General features: G+C 47.7%; 2 protein-coding genes and 1 pseudogene across 3 annotated transcripts; 1 reads left to right on the top strand and 2 right to left on the bottom strand.

Moving 5' to 3' along the window:
* Positions 1-623: 623 nt before the first annotated feature.
* SPNS1 (sphingolipid transporter 1 (putative)) lies at positions 624-8,442 on the bottom strand. The gene is made up of 13 exons (XM_043977946.1): positions 7,935-8,442; positions 6,860-7,186; positions 6,279-6,344; positions 5,969-6,105; positions 5,328-5,479; positions 5,075-5,141; positions 4,771-4,916; positions 4,279-4,434; positions 3,348-3,537; positions 3,037-3,102; positions 2,518-2,616; positions 1,479-1,650; positions 624-1,176 (listed from the first exon to the last, which is right to left on the bottom strand). The coding sequence occupies exons 2-13, from the start codon at positions 7,116-7,118 to the stop codon at positions 1,082-1,084; spliced, it is 1,605 nt and encodes a 534-aa protein (XP_043833881.1). The 5' UTR covers positions 7,119-7,186; positions 7,935-8,442; the 3' UTR covers positions 624-1,081.
* Positions 8,443-9,505: 1,063 nt separating this feature from the next.
* On the bottom strand, positions 9,506-21,096 carry LOC122735615 (nuclear factor of activated T cells 2 interacting protein). 2 transcript variants are annotated; one of them, XM_043977311.1, is made up of 10 exons: positions 20,958-21,096; positions 20,612-20,866; positions 20,299-20,371; positions 12,576-12,684; positions 11,944-12,030; positions 11,618-11,804; positions 11,287-11,431; positions 11,060-11,178; positions 10,789-10,841; positions 10,023-10,160 (listed from the first exon to the last, which is right to left on the bottom strand). In XM_043977311.1, the coding sequence occupies exons 1-9, from the start codon at positions 20,967-20,969 to the stop codon at positions 10,809-10,811; spliced, it is 1,020 nt and encodes a 339-aa protein (XP_043833246.1). In that variant the 5' UTR covers positions 20,970-21,096; the 3' UTR covers positions 10,023-10,160; positions 10,789-10,808. The 2 variants fall into 2 exon arrangements, with proteins under 2 accessions (XP_043833245.1, XP_043833246.1); XM_043977310.1 differs by lacking the exon at positions 10,789-10,841 and having other exon boundaries at positions 9,506-10,160.
* On the top strand, positions 14,738-15,924 carry LOC122735616 (annotated as a pseudogene).
* Positions 21,097-21,216: the final 120 nt, after the last annotated feature.

The raw sequence follows: 21,216 nt of genomic DNA, 5'->3' as shown, positions 1-21,216 counted from the left end.
AGGGGGAGGGGAGCACCCCAGGTCTCCCCCATTGCCCTGGTCCAGCAATCCTACTTGGAATGGTCTCTTAATGGCCTTATTAATCAAGAATTACCAACTGTTCTCAGAGTGATTAGGGTTAACACCAGATCAAGTCAGGGGCCATATAGTCCCCAAATGGGGTCTTGTTCATGCAAAAGACAATACACTAATGGGGAGGGGAGAGGATGGGGAAAAAAGAAAAGAATGGAACCTTAGCCTTTCTCAGCTTCAAAAAGATGGAAGATCTTTATAAAGTAGGTTGGACAAAGGATCTCTGACATTGTCTACCTTCCGGAGGCAAAGGAACAGGATAACTCCTATCTTATCATCCCTAATAGCCAGACGGCCGGCCAGAGAGCAAGAGGACAAACTTCTAAAGTGTCTATGAGGAAAAGACAGTGGGTGAGTCAATGTCACATTGGACCTAACGGAATCACAGACTGCTGGAGCAGGAAGGGCTCCGACAACAGACTACCCCAAGTTCTAACGCTAACAGAGAACCCCAAGCAAAGACGGCATCTGCCTGCCACCACATAGGGCCCCTCCCCCACCCCTTCGAGTGGGGGAGCTGGGAGGGAAAGAGACACAAGCGGACACTAGGCTCTGGTTACAAAGTTTATTCAGATAAAAATAGCACCAAACCCTCCTGCCTGGATAGTGGGGGCACCCTGCCCCTGACCCCAGGAAGGCGGCTTGGAACCCACCAATAGCCTGACAGAGGCAGAGGGGAAAGAGATTTTCCCTCCCCAAAGAGGTTCTATCACTTTCCAACCACCTGCCCCATCCCTGATCCAGAATCATCCCCTGACCAATATTGCTGAGCATGTAGTGCGCCTATGTGTGCGTGTATACAGGGAAGGAAAACGGGATAAACCTCAGCCACTGTTCCACTGCTGTAGTCCCAGGTCAGAGGTCATGGTGCCACACCTGGCACAGGGATGGGGGAACAGTCCAGGGTGCTGGGGTTACTCAGAGTCCTGGCCTGCCCACCTCACACCTATCCCCCTGAGGGGAACCAGAACCCAAGGTGGCCTTGGGCCACAGTCCACAGTCCACCCAATCAGATGAGCACACTGGACACGGGGACCTTCGTGGAACGGCCACGCTGAGGGACCACAATCCGATCATCTGGAGGGGGCACGTCCCTCAGGAGTCCTGGGGAGAGAGGAGAGGCGATGAGATCCGGGGAGGATAAACAGAGCAGAGAGGAGCAGGAGACACAGGCACCCCAGAAGCAGGGATGATGAGCAGAAAGATAGGTGGGATGAGGGCTTTGGGGAAAGAGGGAAATGAATGATACACAAAATCTAGGGGATAGAAAGAGTACAGAAGACAAAGCTAGCTGGTGACAGAGACAAGGGGCCCTGGGATGAGTTTTCACAAGAAACAAGACATTACAGGGATTTGAGCCCAGGGAGCCACAGTCTGGCCTGAGGCCTCCAATGGGGAAAGCTCACCTTGCACGTGGAGCAGGGCTCTCTTTCGATCACCTTCAATGTACATGGCGGTGCCCAGGAAAGCTGCACCCCCAAGCGCCCCAACAAAGGCACAAAGCATGAGGGAGAACTGCAGGGCCCGGAACTGGGAGAGGAAGGAAGGGGGCCAGTCACGGCGGAGACGGTCAGAGATCTAGAGAAGGAGCAAGCAGTGGTCATTGACTGGGGGGAGGGAGGAAAATGGAACAGAGATGGGGGGCTGGAGGCAGTCTGACAGGGGGAAGCAGGAAAAGAGGGCCAGAGGAAGAGAGAGATGAGGGAGACAGGGAGAGAGGTAGGAAGATCCAGGGTGGGGGAAGGGACCACAGAGTCCAAGATCAATGAGGGCCAGAGACAGTCAGATGATCTGCACTGCTTACACCTCACCACACCACTCTTCCCTAGCTTGATGTTAGTCTTATCTCCCTACAAAAGCTCCAGACCATGTTGTCTTCTCCCTCCAGATTGGGAAGAACCTCAGATACCATGCAGGCATGACCTGAACACTAAGTGACATGACCCCACCCAAAGACTTTCCTAACAAGTGGTCATCTGGCCTTCACTTGAAGAAGCCCAAGGATGGGGAGCTCACCACCTTAGAAGGCAGCACATTCAATGTTTTGAATTTTTTCATTCATCAAGCCAAAAATCTGCCTCCCTGAGAAGAACCAGTGTAATCTCCCTTCCACGTGACGGTTCTTCCTCCTTAAGAAGACACTCTAGGGGCAGCTAGGTGGCAAAGTGCATAGAGCACCGGCCCTGGATTCAGGAGTACCTGAGTTCAAATCCGGCCTCAGACACTTAACACTTACTAGCTGTGTGACCCTGGGCAAGTCACTTGACCCCAACTGCCTCACTTTAAAAAAAAAAAAAAAGAAGACACCCTCCTGGCCCAAGAGAATCTCCACCCCTTGCCTTCCTGCACCACCACCCCCAGTCAATCCTCATTGCTTCCTAACCTCCCCTGGGCCGGGGTAACCCACCCAAAGCCAAAGACTCCCAAAAGAAGACTCGCACTCACCAGCCCAATGAGGTAGGGGCTCCCAGCATCCCCCAACAGATGGGACAGGACAATCTGGAAGGCCTCTGCTGTTGACCGGCGGGTGGGAATAACCACATACTAGGTAGGGAATTGAGACCCAAAGTTAGACTCCCCAAGAGGTCAGTCAGGGGAGCTGAGAAGAAGCCCAGGATTGGGGAGGTGGGGGCTAAGCTTGTCATTCCATCAACACTTTCTCAATTAAGCTGTTCAGCTCCAACTACATGGAGGGAGACAGGAGAGAAAGGCAGGCTGCCTGCCTTATGTGACAAATGAAATTGCTGACCCACTGGGAGCTTTTGAGTTCTGTCCCAAGAGCAGGAATGGCCTCCACTGGGTCACCCACACAAACCAAGAGCCCACAAGAAAGAGCAAGATGGGCTCCTGGGTCAGTTTCTTCCAGTAGGACAGAACAAAGCCACTGCCCCAGGGAACAGAGACCTCACTAAGTGCCAACACTATCACCACCTATGCGAGGTCAGAGATGGCCCACCCTCTCACCAGCAGAATGTCTGCTACAATGGCCCAGTTCATGGACAGCAGAATCTCTCCAATGAAGATGAAAACCTAGGGAGAGAAACTGGACATCAGGGAGGAATTCTTGAAAGACTGGAAACTCTCTGCCTTTCCCTCTGCTTTTTCTTTTCCACACATGGGGAGTTGCGTGTGGTATTGAGGCTGGGGACCATGAGTTGTGCTCCCTCCCCCTCCCTCTTCCCCAACACCCAAGTTCAAGGCTGCTGCTGGGAGGGCTGTGCCTGTGCTCCGTGGATACTGGGGGTCGGGTGGCATCTGGAAATGGGGACACTCACATAGGTAACTATGATGCTGTTCTGGGCACAAACCAGGGCCAGGAACAGAAAAGGGGCAGAGCCCAACAATCCAGCTGCACAGACCAAGGGGTCAGCCCTGGGGTTGGTGCGGCGAAGACGGCGGCTGATCTCTACCCCAGAGGCCACACCCAGAATCCCAGTCACACAGGTGATCACCCCAAAGATGAGACTGGGAAGGAAAAAAGAGGAAGAGTGAGGGAAGCTAGGGGCCCGTGACCCAACGTGTTTGTGTGTCTGCTTCCCAAAGTTCAGTGTCCTACTCCTCCTCTTAGCAGGGCCCAAAGGGAGGACACTGCTGACACCAGGTACCAGTGAAAGTTCCTACCCTGGCCTATGCTGGCGTCTGGAAACTGTGGCTCCTCCTTGGCCCCAGGACTTTTATCTTTCACTAGCAAATGTCATTTCTATACGGCTTTAGAGCTTGACCTTGTGAAATGGGCAGTTCCATCCTCACTCTCTAGATAAAGACACTCAGAAGTGACTGGCCAAAGGTCACACAGGAAATATCTGACAAGATTTAAGCCTAGTTGTTCCAAATCTATGTTTCTTTCATTCTTTCACAGTCGTCTCCTACTTTCTAAGCCTTCAATTTTCTCAAAACCCCAGCTGGATTTCTCAAAGTCTCCTGAATCTTCCTGGTCCCAGAGACTATCTTTCTCCCTGGGCTCAAATACCTGCAATATCTTATCCCTAATTACTCCCTTCTTTGGCCACTGTGACTAGATGATATCTGTTCCTTCCCGTCCCTTTTTACCCAGCTGCCACATACATACCAGCCCACAAAACAGAGTTTTGCAGGGGAAGGAAGAAGGACCATTCATTCTGATAAGCTGATGACCCATTGAGGACAAACATGAATCCAGAGCCCCTTTCCATATGCCCTCCCCACCCCAAACTTCCTTCCTGATACCTGTCTGAAGAGGAGCAGGAATCTCCAGGGAGGCAGGGTGGGGTCTCCCCTAAGACGACTCGAGCACGAAGCAGGAAGGCTGGTGCCCACAGCGCCAGGGAGCCGGTGACGAAGGCCACAGCCGTGAATCCCAAGGAAGAGAGCACAAAACTGGGACTGTGGCAGAAGGCAGAAGGTCAGAGTTCAGAACAGCCATCTCCCATCCCTCAACAACATTTAGGGTAAGAGCTAAAGTTAATTGAGGGGAGTGGGAAAGAAGGAAAGGACGGTAAAAGCTGGCAGGAGACCATTTGGTCCTCACTTCTTCCAGGCTACCAGGCCTGCAATTTGGTTATCCAGCCACTAGGTGGGGAAAGGTGTTAAGGTTTCATGGTTCATGCTTCTGGGTCCCACAGGCTGAACTCCCACTTCATTTTACATATAGGAAGTGCATGAGATCGTCCTTAAAGGGCTAAAGAAGTCAAGGGTTAGACACAAGTCCCAGGGACTCACTTCCGAGCTAGAGCCCGAAGATCAGCCCACCAAGACGTGGGGCTCAAGGGGGGGCTGTCCGAATGGCGCTCCACAGCTCCTCGAGGTGGCTCCCTCACCACTAGGAACAGCAGCAACACTGCCAGCATCCCAAGGCCTGGGGTGACCTAAAGAGATACAACAGTGCCCCTGGCCTGTCCACTGGAGGCTAGAGAGGAAACACCCCCACATATACCCCCCCCACACACACACACACACACACTGGAAGAGGGCCAAAAGTGAGTGACAGGCTCACCCTCCTCTCCATCCCTGATGGAAGACTCACCCTGAGTGCCCAGTGCCAATCGCCAGCCACATCTTTCACCTTCGATCCTGCGATATAACCCAGGCCACTGGATAAAAGATTGTGGGATGCAGGTTAGAGGATGTACCACACAGAAGCTTCTCCTCTCCCCAGATGAGGTGAGCATCTCCTCCCAGACTAGTTTTCTTTCTCCCATGCTCCAGTCCTGAAAGCCCTTCTCCCAGCCTGAAGACGAGATCCCTAGTTCCTCAACTTCCTCTCCTTGTGATCTCACCTGCCCACAGGGATGGCAAAGTAGAAGATACTGAGCATTCGACTCCTCTGATCAGCTACAAAGAGGTCGGCGATGAGGGTGGGGGCAATGGTAGAATAACTGGCCTCCCCAACCCCTACCAGACCCCGAGTAAAAAGCAGCAGCCAAAATCTCTAGGAAAAGAACAACAAAAATACCCCAAATTTGGACATTCTCCACTTCAGAGTTTCACAGGCCCCTTTACTGATCTCCCTGGCTCTCCAAGCTTCTTAGCCAAAAAAACAAACAAACAAAAAAACCCCCAAACCAAAATCTGCCTGAAATGCTGACTTAGGAGTTATCTACATAGAAATGATAGCTGAAACCATGTAGGTAGTTCACTTCACTAAGGGAGAGAACACAAAGAAAAGAGAATCAAGGACAAAACCTTGGGGAATGCCTACATTTATGGTATGGGCAGAAGAAAAAGAAAAAAAAAAAAACGAAGTCCAGTGTGGGAGAGAATGCATGCCCCTACAGCCTTGAGGTTCTCAGGTCAAAGAGTCAACAAAGGCAGTCAGCTACCTAAGCAAAACACGAGTCTGTTGTCATTGTGGCCCTATAACAGATCACCAGTAAATGTACTTTGAGAGTGGGGCCAAAACCAAGGGACACTTGTTCACCTCTCTAGGGATGAATGAAGAACCCAGAGTCACGAGTGACCAGAAGGCAATGCCACCACACATGAGGTACTTCCTGTTATATCTGTCACCCAGGTAGCCAAACACAGGAGCCAGGATCATGTAACTGGAAATAAACACTGGAGAAGAGACAGACAGAAGGGTTAAGCCCTCCCGATCAGAATGCCCTGTCTCCCCACCCGAAGACCACATGTCATCGAAGAGTCACAGAGGGGGAAAAAATGTTCTCAGACTTCAGAACATTTCTCCTGGTACTGGAAGCAGCTTATCCCAGGGAGAAAGCCCCACTCACCAGTCTGGATGAGGCCAGAGCTGCTGTCACCAATACTAAAGAATTGCTCAATGTCTGGAAGAACACCTGAAAAACAGTTCAGTGGAAGGGAAGGTAGTGAGGCAAGGAAAACATCCTTCAAATCAAGCTTAACTCCCTTCTCCTTACCAGCAATGGAACCATCTCCAAAAACCCCTGGTCTTTTCTTGGCTGCCTCAAAATTAAATTTTATGTTTATTAAGCACCACTATATGCAAAGTGTTTAACATACAAAACCAGAAATTAAATAGTTCCTGCCTTCAAGGATGGGCAGCTAGGTGGCATAGGGGATAGTGTCTGGCCTGGAGTCAGGAAGTAGACTCATCTTCCTGAGGTCAAATCCAGCCTCAGATACTTACTCACACTTAACCCCATTTGCCTCAGTTCCTCATCTGTAAAATGAGTGGGAGAACAAAATGGCAAACTACTCCAGTATCTCTGCCAAGAAAACCCCAACATAGGATGATCATGAAGTCAGACATGACTGAAAAATGACTGGACAACAAATAACCACCACCTTCAAGGATCTTGTGTTCTTATAAAAGTCCTTCCAAATTAATTACCTGCCACAGTAAAACGGTCCATGTAGTTAAGAAGGTTGATATAGCAAAGTACACCCACGATCAAAGTTGCATGTCTAGAGGAGATGCCTGTTATCAGCTGTAGCCCTTCCCCATCTGGGTCTTCTCTGTCCTGGGGTTCTGACCCCCCCAAACTTGTAGTCTTTCCAGCCCCAGGGGTTGGGCCCCCCATTCCTTCTTCTGTGTCATCTGCTTGGCTGAGAAATGGGGTTGTGTCTGGCTGACCCAGCAGCCCAGACATAGCTGCCCCTCAGCCAGCTCTCTCAGTGGTTACTCGTCCAGCCCACTGTCAGGCCCAGACAATTTAACCTGGAGGGAAGAGAAATATTCATTCACCATCAAGAAGCTACACAGTAGGAATTAGAAAGAGCCTTGGAAATTAAATCTAGCTCCTTTTTTCAGTCTCTACTGGCTCTAAATTGTTGATCCTGTGATTTTTACAAAGAAAGATGCTGAGGCTCCCTTATCCTTAAGCCCACAAACTCTTAGCAGGCCCTCATAAGAAAAATTCCATTAACAGTCCTTAATGAGTGTGAAAAAGACCCAGGGGAAATGTCTGTTTACATTTAAAGGGGCTGTTTTATATGTGTTTTTATTTTATCCTCACAACCGTAAGAGGTGGTATCGTTATGCCCATTTTATAAGTGGAAGATTGGACACTCAAAAGAGTCAAAACTATCTGAGTCATGTATGGAAAGCCCAGCCTCCACCCTGGTCCGGACTCTGGCCTCCAGGTTCGGCCCACCTGACCTGGGAAGGTAGACAAAACATATCCACGTGGTCACTGAAACCCTGCCAGCGAAGCATAGGCGAACCCGGAGCCATCCAAGGAGACAGTGCTGGGGGTGCAGGCATGTGCACCAAAGCTCGGATACCGTGGGAGGAGGCCCGGGCTCATGGAAAGCACAAAAGAGGAGACCGAGCAGAAAGGAGGCACCCGAGGCCAAATTTGCAGGGGGAAAAGGGGCGGGGAAATCTGGCTCCGTGACCCACCCCAGCCCACCGGGCATCGGCGCTCCCGACCGCCCTCTCCTTTGGTCCGAGGAGCCCCTCTTACCCCGAAGAGCGCACGCTTCCTGGCGCCCACTGGCTCTGGGCAGGCGCGCCGCCGAGGCTACCCTGGGGTGCTCAGGCTCCGGACGGCACTGCGGCCACCGCCATGATAACTACGTGCAGGTCATGTGACCCGGGACCGAGCGAGAGCCCGGGGCCCCGACCGGGGCGTCATGTGACAAGTTCAGGTCTTGAACACGTGACGGGGCAGCTACGCGTTACTATGGCAATAAGGGGGCTGGTCTCCAACCCTCCCCGGACCTGAGAAGCCTTTCCCGAGGCCTCCACTGCCTGCCAGAGGCAGGCGGCGGAGGCTCCGGGCCCCAAGTAGCAGCGAGTTAGGGGGTCGCGGCTCTCTCCTGGCTCCAGTTACGCTTCTCGGCCCCGGGCCTAGCGCCCAGTAGAGGCCTAATACACGCTGGTGGCCGGGCAAGTCGCTCGGCTTCTAGAGACGTGGCCTCGATCTAAGCTCGAAGGGGCAGAGGGCGATTCGTGGTCCCAAAGCCCTTCTCCAACATGAAGGGTGCTGGGCGCGGGGAGGGAGTCGATGGGTCCCATCCCCCTCCCCGAGGCACCTAACCTCAAAAATCTTTCCTGTGTCTGGCTCACGGCGCCCCGACGCGGCAGCAGGGGGAAACCGCGTGGGGAAGGAGCTGGGGAAAGGTCCCAACCCTCCTAGTTCTTGTAGCCGGCCCACTTTGGCTCCCAGCGTCCCTCCGCCCACAAGAGCCCCCCTTCACCTCCACCTCTTGAAATGTTACCCACCTTTTAATGCCCAAATCAAATACCAGGTGCTACCATGATTATTCCTTGATGGTCCCTGGCAATGATGATCCACCCCTTGCCAAGTACTTGACATACAACTTAATTGTCATCTATCTTGTGTACTTACTACATATAATTTGTATTGTAGTTATTTGTGCTGATGTGATCCAGCAATATCCTACTCTGATGCCTCAACGTGACAAGGAAGTAACTAGCTTCTCTCGGCTTCTCTTTGGCAGCAGGGAACAAGCTCTGGCAGGTCCTACAAAGCCAGAAAGGCTTTAATTAAGGGCCCAGCCGCTGATGATTGACCAAAGACTGACCCATCTGGCTAAGATAGGCTCATCCCTAGGCTGGTGGGAGTTTGATGAGGTTTTCAGGCACAGTGATTCCAGAAGATCTCAGGAATTGTATACTGTGGAACTGTACCCAAAACAATAAACCGTAGTTGTTGAAATATAGATTAAAGTGAATGTGTGTCACTCCCCACTAAATTCATGTCTTATTTAATCTTCTTATTCCTCTCCTCTGATCACCACCACCAGTGCCCAGCACAATAATGAAAAGAGAAGTGAGGTATGCTGGGGAATCACAGGACTGGCGGTAGAAGAGGGGTCATAAGCAACAGGATGACCCTCTCACCACCAAAAGACTATTCAGCAAACCAACCCAATTCCATCCAGAGTAATAAACCTTCTGGAACTTGAATGCTCTCCTCCCCTCACCCTAAATAAAGGCTTTGACACTCCCTGTACCCCATCCCACCAATGAGGCAAAAAACCCTGGAGGAATTCAAGTTCAAACCCAGGATCCAAACTACATCAATTCATTTTATTTTAACTCCAGTTACAAAAATGACTGGTTTCATGAAAAGATATTTGGAAACAAGAGGTCTGCAATATCTTCACACCCCAAGATCCAAAAGAATCAATGCAAGGAGACAAAGGTCAAAGGACACATTTATCTATACATATATACAGGATAATTGGGACTCAACAAATCCTTCAGCTAGCAGAGGGAGACTAGGATGCATTCATAGAAACCAAGAAGAACCAGTACTTAGAGCAGCAGCTCCTCACCCAGGATACTTGTGAAATAAGGGTAAGGGGTAAATGATGACAAGGGAAAATATGGGGGAAAGGGAAGGTCTTTCTCAGATCTAGTTTTAGAGCAACTGGAAGAGGGGAGAGAAGACAGAAATGGGAGACTAGAAGGGCAAGCATTCAGCTTCGATTCTGGAGGAGCCCCAGCTTCACATCTAACAGCCTGAAAGCAGGGCAGGAGGTGGAAGGCAGAACACTGCACTTCAACCCCTAACTTCAATGAGGTCCTCTTGTTCCATACCTAACTCTGCTGGGGTCCCTTGGCCTGAAAGCTTCTCACCATCAAAAAAGAAAGAGAGCTTATGTTCTTTGAGTCCCATGGCCTCTGCATAGTGAGACATCAGTGTTCTAAGAGGAGCACCCTAAAGGAAGAAAGTATCATAAGCCAAAAAAGACTGTGGGGATTTGGGTAGAGAGGGGATACAAAGTTTTTGGGGGGAGTGGAATAACAATAAATGTTACTGACATATAAAAGAGGCTTTGGGCAATATACTTTCCCTCTGTGAGCCTCAGTTTCCTCCTCTGTCATGAAGGGTATTAACTATAACCCAGAATAAATAAAACTTATTTTTAAGATATATGTTACTACATAAAAAAGTATATCAAATATCTGTGCATTAACTTATCTCATTATACAAGAGACAGATACAAAGACAACCCCAAAATAATTTTTATGGAAAATGGTTAGGTGGAGCAAATATAGCACAAGTTCCCAAATTAGCACAGATTTAATGTAATGCTAATCAAAATACCTGTAGGTTATTTCATAAATCATCAGAACAAAATTTATATGGGAAAACCAACAAATTAAGAATATCCAGAATTATGATAAAGAAAACTGATGACAGGAAATTAGCACTATCAGATCTCCAACTGTAAAGCAGTAACTTACAAAACTGGGAATGGAAAAAAAAATAGACCAAAAGATCGGAATAAAGAACCCCACACACAAAGGATTTTTTTTAAAACAAGAGGGTTAAATTAGCTAACCTCTAAGCTTTCTTCCAGTTTCAACCTTCTATGATAAGGTAAAGTAGAGGGCCCTGAAGGCAGAAGAGAGGAAGGCAAGATTATCAGCCACGAAAGACTCTTCCTGTTCTTTGTTTTTGAGACAAAGTTGAAGTTGGAAAGGACAGAGTAAAGAGGACCCAGCAGGTGCCTTTATCAGAAAGGATTCAGTCTCAGAGTAGGAAATGTCAACAAGGGAGCTGAGTGGATGGAAAGGAAGATTTCCATTCCCAGTGCTCCATTCCTCACTTACCCGGGGCACAGTGACCTCCAAGACCTGGTGTTTCTCTTGCCCCTGAACCCTGAGCCGAAGTTCCTCACCCGATTCTGACTCTTTCGAAGGCTTGGGAGTACTGGACAGCACCACACAATCTTGTAAGGGAGAGATAAGGCAGTAGAGGGACTCAGCAGGCAGCTGGGGATCCCTCCACAAGCTTTCATGCTTCACCCTGATCTAGCCCCACAGCCACCCCCACTCACCAATGATGTCAGCCACTCCAATCTTTAGAGAGCTGATGGTGGCATGAGGGGAAAGTTCTACTTCTCGCAACAGCAGAAGAATTCGAGCAGGGGACACTCCTAGATGAGACGCCATGTGATCTACAACAACCTGCAAGGGCTCAGCCTGGGGGAAAAAAAGAAGAAACATAGGAAATGTTTTCATGTGTGACCTCAGCACAATCCACCCAAAATTCATGTCCAACTGACCAACCTCCTTGTCCCCTGAACTGAAGATTTCAGGAAATCAGGCCAGCGAGTTGGCCCCATGTTTCCCCAAATTAACCCATTAGAATCGCTCCCAAGTTCTTACCGTACTGAGAGGTAATCTGACAAGGTCAGACCGACACCTCACTTTCAGAGTTAAGAGTCGGGGGCTCTCCCTAACATGGTTCTCCTCCACCAAGATCACTTCATCCTCAGAGTTCTCCAAAACACGGTCTTTGGGTGACAAGGGACTCAAGTAAGAGCGGAGACCCTGCAAGCGCTTATTCACCTCCCTGTAGGTCAGAAAAAGGAGTCAAGGACTCACCCACCCACACTCATTAAGCACCAACTACTCCCAATTCAATGAATCCTAGTAAGCCTTCCAAAACAACTGCCATCCAACCCCTGCTACCAGGGAAAGAAAGACTTTACCTTATCTTCCCAAAGGCTCTTGGTGGTTTCCTTGATGGCCCACGGCGCCTTGGAGGGGGAGAAGGAGAAGAGGAACTGTCCCGGACCCTGTGGAGAAAATATACATAAGAAAATGGGTGAACCCTCATTGCCCCACAAAAAAACAAACAAACAAAAACCACACACAAACTTTTAAAAAAAGAATCAATTGTTAAAGGGGGCAACGGGGGCAGCTAGGTGGTGCAGTGGATAAAGCACCAGCCCTGGATTCAAGAGGACCTGAGTTTAAAATCCAACCTCAGACACTTGACACTTACTAGCTGTGCAACCCTGGGCAAGTCACTTAACCCTCACTGCCAGGAAAGAAAGGAGGAAGGAAGGAAGGGAAGAAGGGAAGAAGGAAGGAAGGGAGGAAGGAAAGAAGGAAGAAAATGGGTAGCAGGCCCCAGAGTAGTCAATGATAAAGAAAAACAGAGGTCCCAGTTCCCTTTGAATCCTGGTATCAAGGTCTGGTCATGAAAAATTTCCCAAACTCGAATATCCCACTGTATCTTTCTACCCTTCCACCCCTCCCTAGGTCCCAGGCAACCTGCCAACCACTGGCTGTCAACATCAAACACTTTCCTGCTCCCATAAATATTCTGCATACTCACAAAAAATGGCTCTCCTCTTCGTCATCACTAGTCTTTTGATTCTTTTCTGAGGAAGAAACTGGCAAAAGGATGGTCTCAGAAAGGGGTCTATCAGAATCCAAATCCAGATCTGGGAGAAAAGGAAAAGTAACAAGAAAGGGGAAACCATAAGGTAAAAGGCCACAATGGAGATAAAATCTGGAGAAGCAAATGAAGGCTTCCAGAAGGCTCAAAGCAATGAGAGTTCTCTGTGGCTTCCAGTGACTGAAGGCTGCTTCAATCTCATCTCTTCTCCCAACAGCCACCCCAACTCAGTATAATTTCACCACTTCTCTCAACTACAAGGGCTGCCTGGTTCTGCCTGTCTCCTTTCTTCTTCCACTCTTAGCCAAGCTGCACTTTCTATGACAAATTACATGCTGTGCTCTTTCCTCTCCCTTCTACTCCTGCGTCTCTTATTCCCCAAATATGTCTTATTCAGGTGAGATCCGGTTACAATGAAAACCAATTTGCAGCCTGAGGATGGTGTGTAGGAGCTGCACCATGTGATCTGCCTTCAAGGGATCAGGAGCATATTCTACAATTTAAAAATAAACCTGAAAAATTAGAGAGCTGGACTATTAGTGGAGCTCTGAATTGGTCTGCCTATTCTAGAAAGCAATTTGGAATTCTATTTTGAAAAAAATGAAAATTTCCACACCCTTTAACCTAGAGTTCCCCCTGCTCAGCATAATCCCAAAGAAGTGACACAGACAGGTCCTATATATGTCAAAACACTAACAGTAGCACTCTTTGTGGTAGAAAAGAAGTGGAAATTAAAGAAATACTCATGTAGTACAGGAATGCAATGGAGTACTGCTACATCATAAGAAACAACGAAGATAAAGAATTCTGAGAAGCATGGGAAGAACTCATGCAAAATGAAGTAGAATCAGGAAAACAATGTCAGTTATTAGGTACTCTGTCTTTTGTTTTTTGTTTTTGTGGGGCAATGAGGGTTAAGTGACTTGCCCAGGGTCACACAGCTAGTAAGTGTCAAGTGTCTGAGGCTGGATTTGAACTCAGGTTCTACTGAATCCAAGGCCAGTGCTTTATCCACTGCGCCACCTAGCTGCCCATAAATGAAGTACTCTCTCTTTTGTTTTTTGTTTACAATGTAAATTATTAGGATAGTAGAATAGATGGTGCTGACCAGTTTTGTATTTACACCAACTCAGCCTTCTCAGAACCAACTTGAGGCTGTGTAAGATTACAGAGATCAAGGTGGGCAGTACTGCTTTCATCATGAAGAGAGGATTTTGGATATGGAGGTGCCTTTCCAGAAATACATATGGCCCAAAACCCATTGGATACGAAAAGAAAAAAAGAACCACCACCAATGTCCTGGCCATTCAGGTAGATGTAGAGAAGAAAGTTAATTATGATGCAACTGCTCAACAGGGACAATTAAAAGACATTTATATCAAGTATAACAACCTGGTTCCCAAAGAAACTGTGAATGCAGATGACCCAGACCAGCAAAGCCCTTATGAATGTTAAGGGCTAAAATTCTAGCTAAACTGTCTAAAATATCTAATGAGTGGTCGCCAATCAATTACAAGCTTTAGCAAGAGTTAGACTTTTAAGCATTTATTAAGGAGAATAAGAATTTGGTAAAGAGAGAGAGAAAGGCCTAGATTCCTATCTATTAAAGGGAGAGCACATTTCTAGCTCCCTTCTCCGCCAGCGTCCTCAGGAAAGAGCCCCAGACTGAGCGCCAGTCTCTTCCTTCCTCCTCCCACTAGTCCGAGTCACTTCCTGACTCCTGGTCTTGCCCTCAAAGACCTTCCCTTCATGGGCAGAACTCTTCTACAGTAAGTATCCAGCAGGTGGCGTCATTCCAATCGTTACATGAAGAAACCATTAAAGAGATTACAGGAGAAATGGGTAGCCCTAAAGAGATCTGCATCTCAGAAGACATGCCAATTAAAGCAGCAGATAAACTAGCCCCAGCTCATACATAAGGTACACACTGTCTCAGCAAGAAGTGCCTTTTAAGGGGCAGCTAGATGGCGCAGTGGATAGAGCACTGGCCCTGGAGTCAGGAGTACCTGAGTTCAAATCCGGCCTCAGACACTTAATACTTGCTAGCTGTGTGACCCTGGGCAAGTCACTTAACCCCAACTGCCTCACTTTAAAAAAAAAAAGTGCCTTTTAACTCTGGAACTAAGCAAAGAGTTATACAGATGGTGGAATTGCAAAAAACATCCAATGGAACATCCAAGATTCAAAATAAGAAAATTCCTGACTGATCTCCTCTTCCTGCAGCTGTCACACATTCTCCTAAACAAAAGATAGTGTTAAAGAAACAAAAGTGGAAAATTTCTCCCTATTTTTTAAACTGGAAAAACGCAGAGGGTTACTACATTCCATCAGACAAATGCTGCTGATGGGGAGAGGATCGCAGGCAACTCATACTAATGAAAAATTTGCCAAACTTGCTGAAGATCTCTACCTTGCTGACAGAAAGGCTCATGACACAGTGGAGATGCAAGTTCAAGTGGAGAAAAAGATGCTACAAAAGGAAAAGGAGAAAGATGAAGTTTCCAGAGACGGCTCAGAAATCTATGCTGACAAGAGCTGAGGCAGAGGCTCAGGAACATGGCGAAATGGGACAAGACAGATACAAAGAGAGATATGACAGCAATCTTACTGAGGCAGTTCCTAATAAGAGACCAAAACTACAGAGAAGTGAGACTTGACAGATCAGGGAGAAGCTCTTCAACCAGACCAAGAGTATGAGCCAATAATCTTGCTGGTGGAGAGGATGAAATTCATAACATTTATGATCAAGCATGGCGAAATGGCAAAGACATGGTCCAAAATATCTATATTCTTAGAAGAATCTGGACAAAGATATGTATAGTGAACCCTGAATAAAGACCTACAGAATTGTACCCAATAAAGAGTTTTCTGGCTCAAATTGTAGGTAACAAAGCTGAGAAGGATCAATTAAATTTGAGAAACATGCCTTTGGTCTGGGCAAGTTTTTGAAAGAAGCCAAATAGCAAGGAAGGTCTAAAAGACCCTCAGATAGTAGCTGCCCCAAGGAACACAAACATGAAGGCAAGAGGAATCCCAGAACACCAATGAGCCTCCTGAAAGGGATCCATGACTTTTCAAGAGTTTAGCTTAACTCAAGTAAAGTTTAAAAAAAAAAAAAAGGATACACTGAGGCATTTTCTCTCCAAGCAAGATAACACCAAGACAAAGCATTGGAGATGCAACTCCTTTTTATGAGCATAGAACAAAGATTAGGTGAGAAAAATCATACCATTGTCTATGGGGTTGGCAACATCATGGGGTTGAGAGATCATAACTGGTTACATTTAAGGAAAGTGGGAACACACACGGGAAGATCAGGGACACCCCTCTGTCTTAACTGGGAGTAGCTGATTCACAAGCACCTAGGAATGACCCACTTTTTTGGTTTTGTTTTTTTTGTTGTTTTTGCGGGACAATGAGGGTTAAGTGACTTGCCCAGGGTCACACAGCTAGTGTCAAGTGTCTGAGGCCGGATTTGAACTCAGGTCCTCCTGAACCCAGGACCAGTGCTTTATCCACTGCGCCACCTAGCTGTCCCCATGACCCACTTTTTTTTTTTTTGGTGGGGCAATGAGGGTTAAGTGACTTGCCCAGGGTCACACAGCTAGTAAGTGTCAAGTGTCTGAGGCCGGATTTGAACTCAGGAACTCCTGAATCCAGGGCCCGGTGCTTTATCCACTGTGCTACCTAGCTATCCGCCCCCACCACCCCCACGACCCACTTTTAATTGGACAAGGATGGAGCCAGGTCAGTTTGCATGCTCTCAAGGACAACATACTACCATTCCTGGAGTTCTCAGGAGCTGAAGTTATGAGGGAAAACAAGTTCCTTTGACACAAAATGATTTGCAGGTGGTGCAGAGATAACAATTCCCTTAGAATTAGAATGTTTCATGAGTACTGAATCTCTAAACATAGCTCAGAGTTTTTCTTTAATTAGCAGTGATTGTAGAAAAGCTTAAACCTTTTGCATCTAACTTCAAAGAGGGAAGCTGAACTTTTGAACTCATAAGCTTCTATACTCAAAGAAAAGGGATTAGGTTGCTATATGAAATTCAGACAAGTTACTGAATAGGATCAATTACAGAATGAAATCAAATATAAAATATAAAATCAATGCTTGCTTCTTTCACTAATTCCAACTGGAAAACCAGAGATCTAAAATGCCTAATTCCCTAACTAATGTAGTTGCATTGATGAACCAGAGTTCATCCAATAGTGCATATGTTAGACAATACACCACAAATGACATTATGAGTGAGTCCAGAATTGAACCTGGAGAGAATGGCTTGGATTTGACTTTCATGAAAAAGTTTCTATATCCCTACCCTCAAAAAATGAAATTTGCTGGGGCAACTGGGGGCACAGTAGATGAAGCACTGGCCCTGGATCCAAAAGGACCTGAGTTCAAATCTAGCCTCAGACACTTGACACTTACTGTGTGACCCTGGGCAAGTCATTTAATCCCTATTGCCCCACAACCCCCACCCCACCCCCCCAAAAAAGGAAGAAATTTGCCACCATTGGTGATATCCAAAAGATGGCACTAGACTCAGAAGGCAATCCCCAAAGAGTAACATCAAGCAATCACTCCACACTCACAATCCCTGGAGCATGTGCCCTCATTTTTACCTTGGCTACTTTCTGATCTGCTGCTGCTATATCACCACCTCTAACTCCACCAGACCTCCTAGAGCCATGCCTGGGGGGAATCTGCTATGAACTTCCTGGGGTCATGCATGCCTAGACTGCAACATTAGATTATAAACTCCTTGGGGGAGCTGCCCCCCCCCCCCCCCGCAGCTAGATGGAGCAGTGGATAAAGCCCTGGCCCTGAATTCAGGAGTACCTGAGTTCAAATCCGGCCTCAGACACTTGACATTTACTAGCTGTGTGACCCTGGGCAAGTCACTTAACCCCCATTGCCCTGCAAAACGAAAAAAATAAAAAAAAACAAAAAACAAAAACTCCTTAAGGGGGTTCTTTAGCTTCTTTTTGAATCCTCAGAACCTGGCATGCATTTAACACTTATTGATTGATTTTGATTTTTAGGGGGCAGCTAGGTGGCTCGGTGGATAAAACACCAGCCCTGGATTCAGGAGGCCCTGAGTTCAAATCCAGCCTCAGACACTTGACACTTACTAGCGGTATGACCCTGGGCAAGTCACTTAACCTTCACTGCCCTGCAAACAAAAAAAAAAAAGAAAGAAAGAAAAGAAAAAAAAAAGATTTTGATTTTTACACTAGCCATTTTCTGGCCAGTAATCAATTCAACACTACCATTGAAATGGCATGTCCGGTGGATGGCCACTCATGATCCCCATGACTTCCCAAGCTACCACTTCCCTAGGCTAGTCTCCCTCCATTAGAATGTAAGCTCCTTAAGAGAAGTGATCTCGTTTTTGTTTGTTTCTCCAGTATGGGTTATAGTGGATAGAGCCAGCCTCAAAGTAAGAAAGACCTGGGGGTTCAAGGCCCACTTCTCCGTACTGTGCCAGTCATTCAGCTCTCTGTGTTTTAAGCTACTCCCTAAGACTATAAATTGTAGTAAAAGTGCTGACCTGTACTGGTAGAGGGAGTTTCCTCACCTGGGAGTTCCCTATACTAAGAAGTCACAGATCCAGTCCCTATCCTTATGCCTCTGTCCCCAACTAATAAGCCACATGCATAGTAAGTATTTATTTCAATCAGTTGACAAATCTAGTTGTTTCTGTCTCTTTCATGTGTCCCCTTCTATCCATTTACACAGATTTCACAATAGTTCAGGCCCTCATTATCTCTTACCTAGACAATTGCAATCACCTATTTGGTCTCCCTGCTTCAAGTTGCCAAAGTAATTTTCCTAAGCACAGCTCTGACCATGTCACTCTTCTAATTCAATAAATTCAAGTGGTTCCCTATCACTTCTCTTTTTTTTTCCTATCACTTCTAAGATCAAATATAAATTCCTGTGCTTGGCATTCAAAGCTCTTTATAACCTGGCTCACATACTTTCCCAACCTCATTACACATCACTAACCCTCAAATCCTCTCTTGCAGCCTTTTCAATCTTCTTCATCCATAACACTCATCTCCAGATTCTAGGCCTTCACCATGGGAAATTCACTCCCTCTTCATCTCTGCCTCTTCAAATCCCTAGTTTCTTTCAAACCTCAGGTTCACATGCCACCTACTATGTTAACCCATTCCCAATTCTGTTAATGTCTTCCCCCTCCCCTACAGAATTACTGAGTATCTACTTTATACATGCCTATACATGTATGTTATCTCTTCCCATAGAATCCAAAATCCTTGGGGACAGAATTTCATTTCAGTCTTTGTATCCCAATATTTTAGCACAGTCTGTCACATACTTGCTGATTAATTTATCTTTCTTTGGAATAGGTATATCGTCTCACACTATACAAAGACATTGACTTGAGTATATTTGTTAAATAATCAATTTCATTACATAATTGTATATGTGTTTAGATAGCTATATAGATAGCTATCTAGAGATCAGGACCCACCACCCCCCTTTAAGAAAAATACCCAGGTACCTCCTCTTTCTTGTCCTAACCTCTCACCTCACTCAGGGACAACTCTGCCTGTTAAAACAATAAACTTCAGAGAGAATGCCCCATCCAAAGTACACTAGTACACTGTCTGGTGGAGCTATGAATTGATCCAGCCATTCTGGAAAGCAATTTAGAATTAAGCCCCCCAAATAATCAAACTGTACATACCCTTTGATTCAAGGTACACCATTACTAAGCCTCAGAAGAAAGGATCTATATTTAAAATTTTCTGTAGCATTTTTCTTGGTGGTCCAAAAATTGGAAACTGAGGTATCTAATTAGGGAATGGCTAAATCATTTGTGACATGTGAATATTAATGCAATACTGTGCTTTCAGAAACCATACAATGGACAATTTTAGAGGAAACTGGGAAGACCTTTACAAACACTGATAAAGAACTTTCTAAATGCAGAGATATACATCGTTGGACTTGGCTAATAAGGGGATTTGTTTGGACAGACTATAGAGATTATGTATAGAGGGTTGCTGGTTTTTGTTGTTGTTCACCTTTTTTTGCTCAAGAAGAGGGGGGGGGTAATGGAATGGGCCGATTTTCTTTTTAATTACTTGTTACTTGGAAAATAAAAACCATAAACTAAAAAAGAGGACATGGGGGCAGCTAGATGGCGCCGTGGATAGGGCGCCAGCCCTGGATTCAGGAGGACCTGGGTTCGGATCCGACCTCAGATACTCGATAGTTGTTGGCTGTGTGACTCTGGGCAGATTACTTAACCCTCATTGCCCCACAAAAAAAAAAAAAAAAAAAAGGACATCCTGGCTATCATCAGCCGGGCAATAAGCATTTATTAAGAGCCTACTATCTGCTCGGCACTGTGATAAACATCGAGGATACAAAAAGAGGCAAAAGACGGTCCCTGCCCTCAAGGAGCTCACAATCTAACGGGGGAGACAACACATATACAAAAAAGTTCTACCCATGACAAATGGAAAGTAATTATAGGAGGGAATGCACTAAAATTAAGAGAAGTTGGGAAAGGCTTCCCAGTGCTGTATGGCACCCGATGACCATGTGCTGGAGTTGCAGCTGGCCGGCCCGCCTGCTTGCCCAGTTGGCCTCTATGTCCCCAGGTCCCCCATCTCACCTTCCCCGCTAGAGCTTCCGGTGAACAGTGGCTGCCTAAGATCCTTGGGAAGGAAGCGGAGGCTGCTCTTCACCTACAGACCGGCAGGGGGCAGGGGGACGGGATCGGTCACCTAGCCTGAGGCACCCGCCCATCCGCCCCCGGCACCCCGACGTCCCCAAACCATTCGCTCCCATGCCAGCCAACCTCCCTTCGCTCCCACGACCATGCTCCCCTCCCTCCTCGCTATCCCCGGGGGCTCCCCGTCCATACCTTCCCAAGGACAAGGGAACCTGGTCCCTCCCTCTCCCCCCACCTCCACCAGGACCCCCACCTTGCCCGAATATACGGGGACCACGGGAGCCTCCCCTGCCCCCAGCAGAAGGCGCCGCCGCCGCGGGGCAGGGGGCCGGAGCCGCAGCCGCTCCGCCGCCCCGGCCCCCTCCTCCTCACTGTCGCTGTCGCTGTCGCGGGGGTAGGGGCGGCCTCCCCCTTTAGAATAGGCCGGGCCCTGTTCGCCCCTGGCACCACTCGCGCCGGCCTCCCCGTCGCTGCCGCTATCGCTGATCAGATCCACCACCACGGGCTCCTGCGGACACAAGGGACACTGTCTGACTAGGCCTCCGGGGTCGACGGCCCCTAGCTCGCACCCTCACCTCGACCGCACGACCCCGGCTCACCAAGGAAGCCATTGTGCCCGCCCTAGACCAATCAAATCTACAGGTCGATGGACCTGCTAGTCAGCGACGGACCCTCCCCTCGACATCTCCTCTGCTTCTCATTGGTTACGGTCTGATCCCTTTAAGGAACGTTCCCCACCCCACCACGGCCTTCTCTTGCCACCGCGGCCTTTGAGAACAAAGATTGGTCGAACTTCGTTGCGAATACATCCGCGACCTTCTTTTCCCGCCTCCGTGACGGGCTCTGAACTGGTGCGGC

The sequence above is a fragment of the Dromiciops gliroides genome, chromosome 1 (assembly GCF_019393635.1).
Source record: "Dromiciops gliroides isolate mDroGli1 chromosome 1, mDroGli1.pri, whole genome shotgun sequence".
NCBI lineage: Eukaryota > Metazoa > Chordata > Mammalia > Microbiotheria > Microbiotheriidae > Dromiciops > Dromiciops gliroides.
The sequence above is the reverse complement of the archived record's forward strand: the minus strand, read 5'-3'. Positions and strand labels throughout refer to the sequence as shown.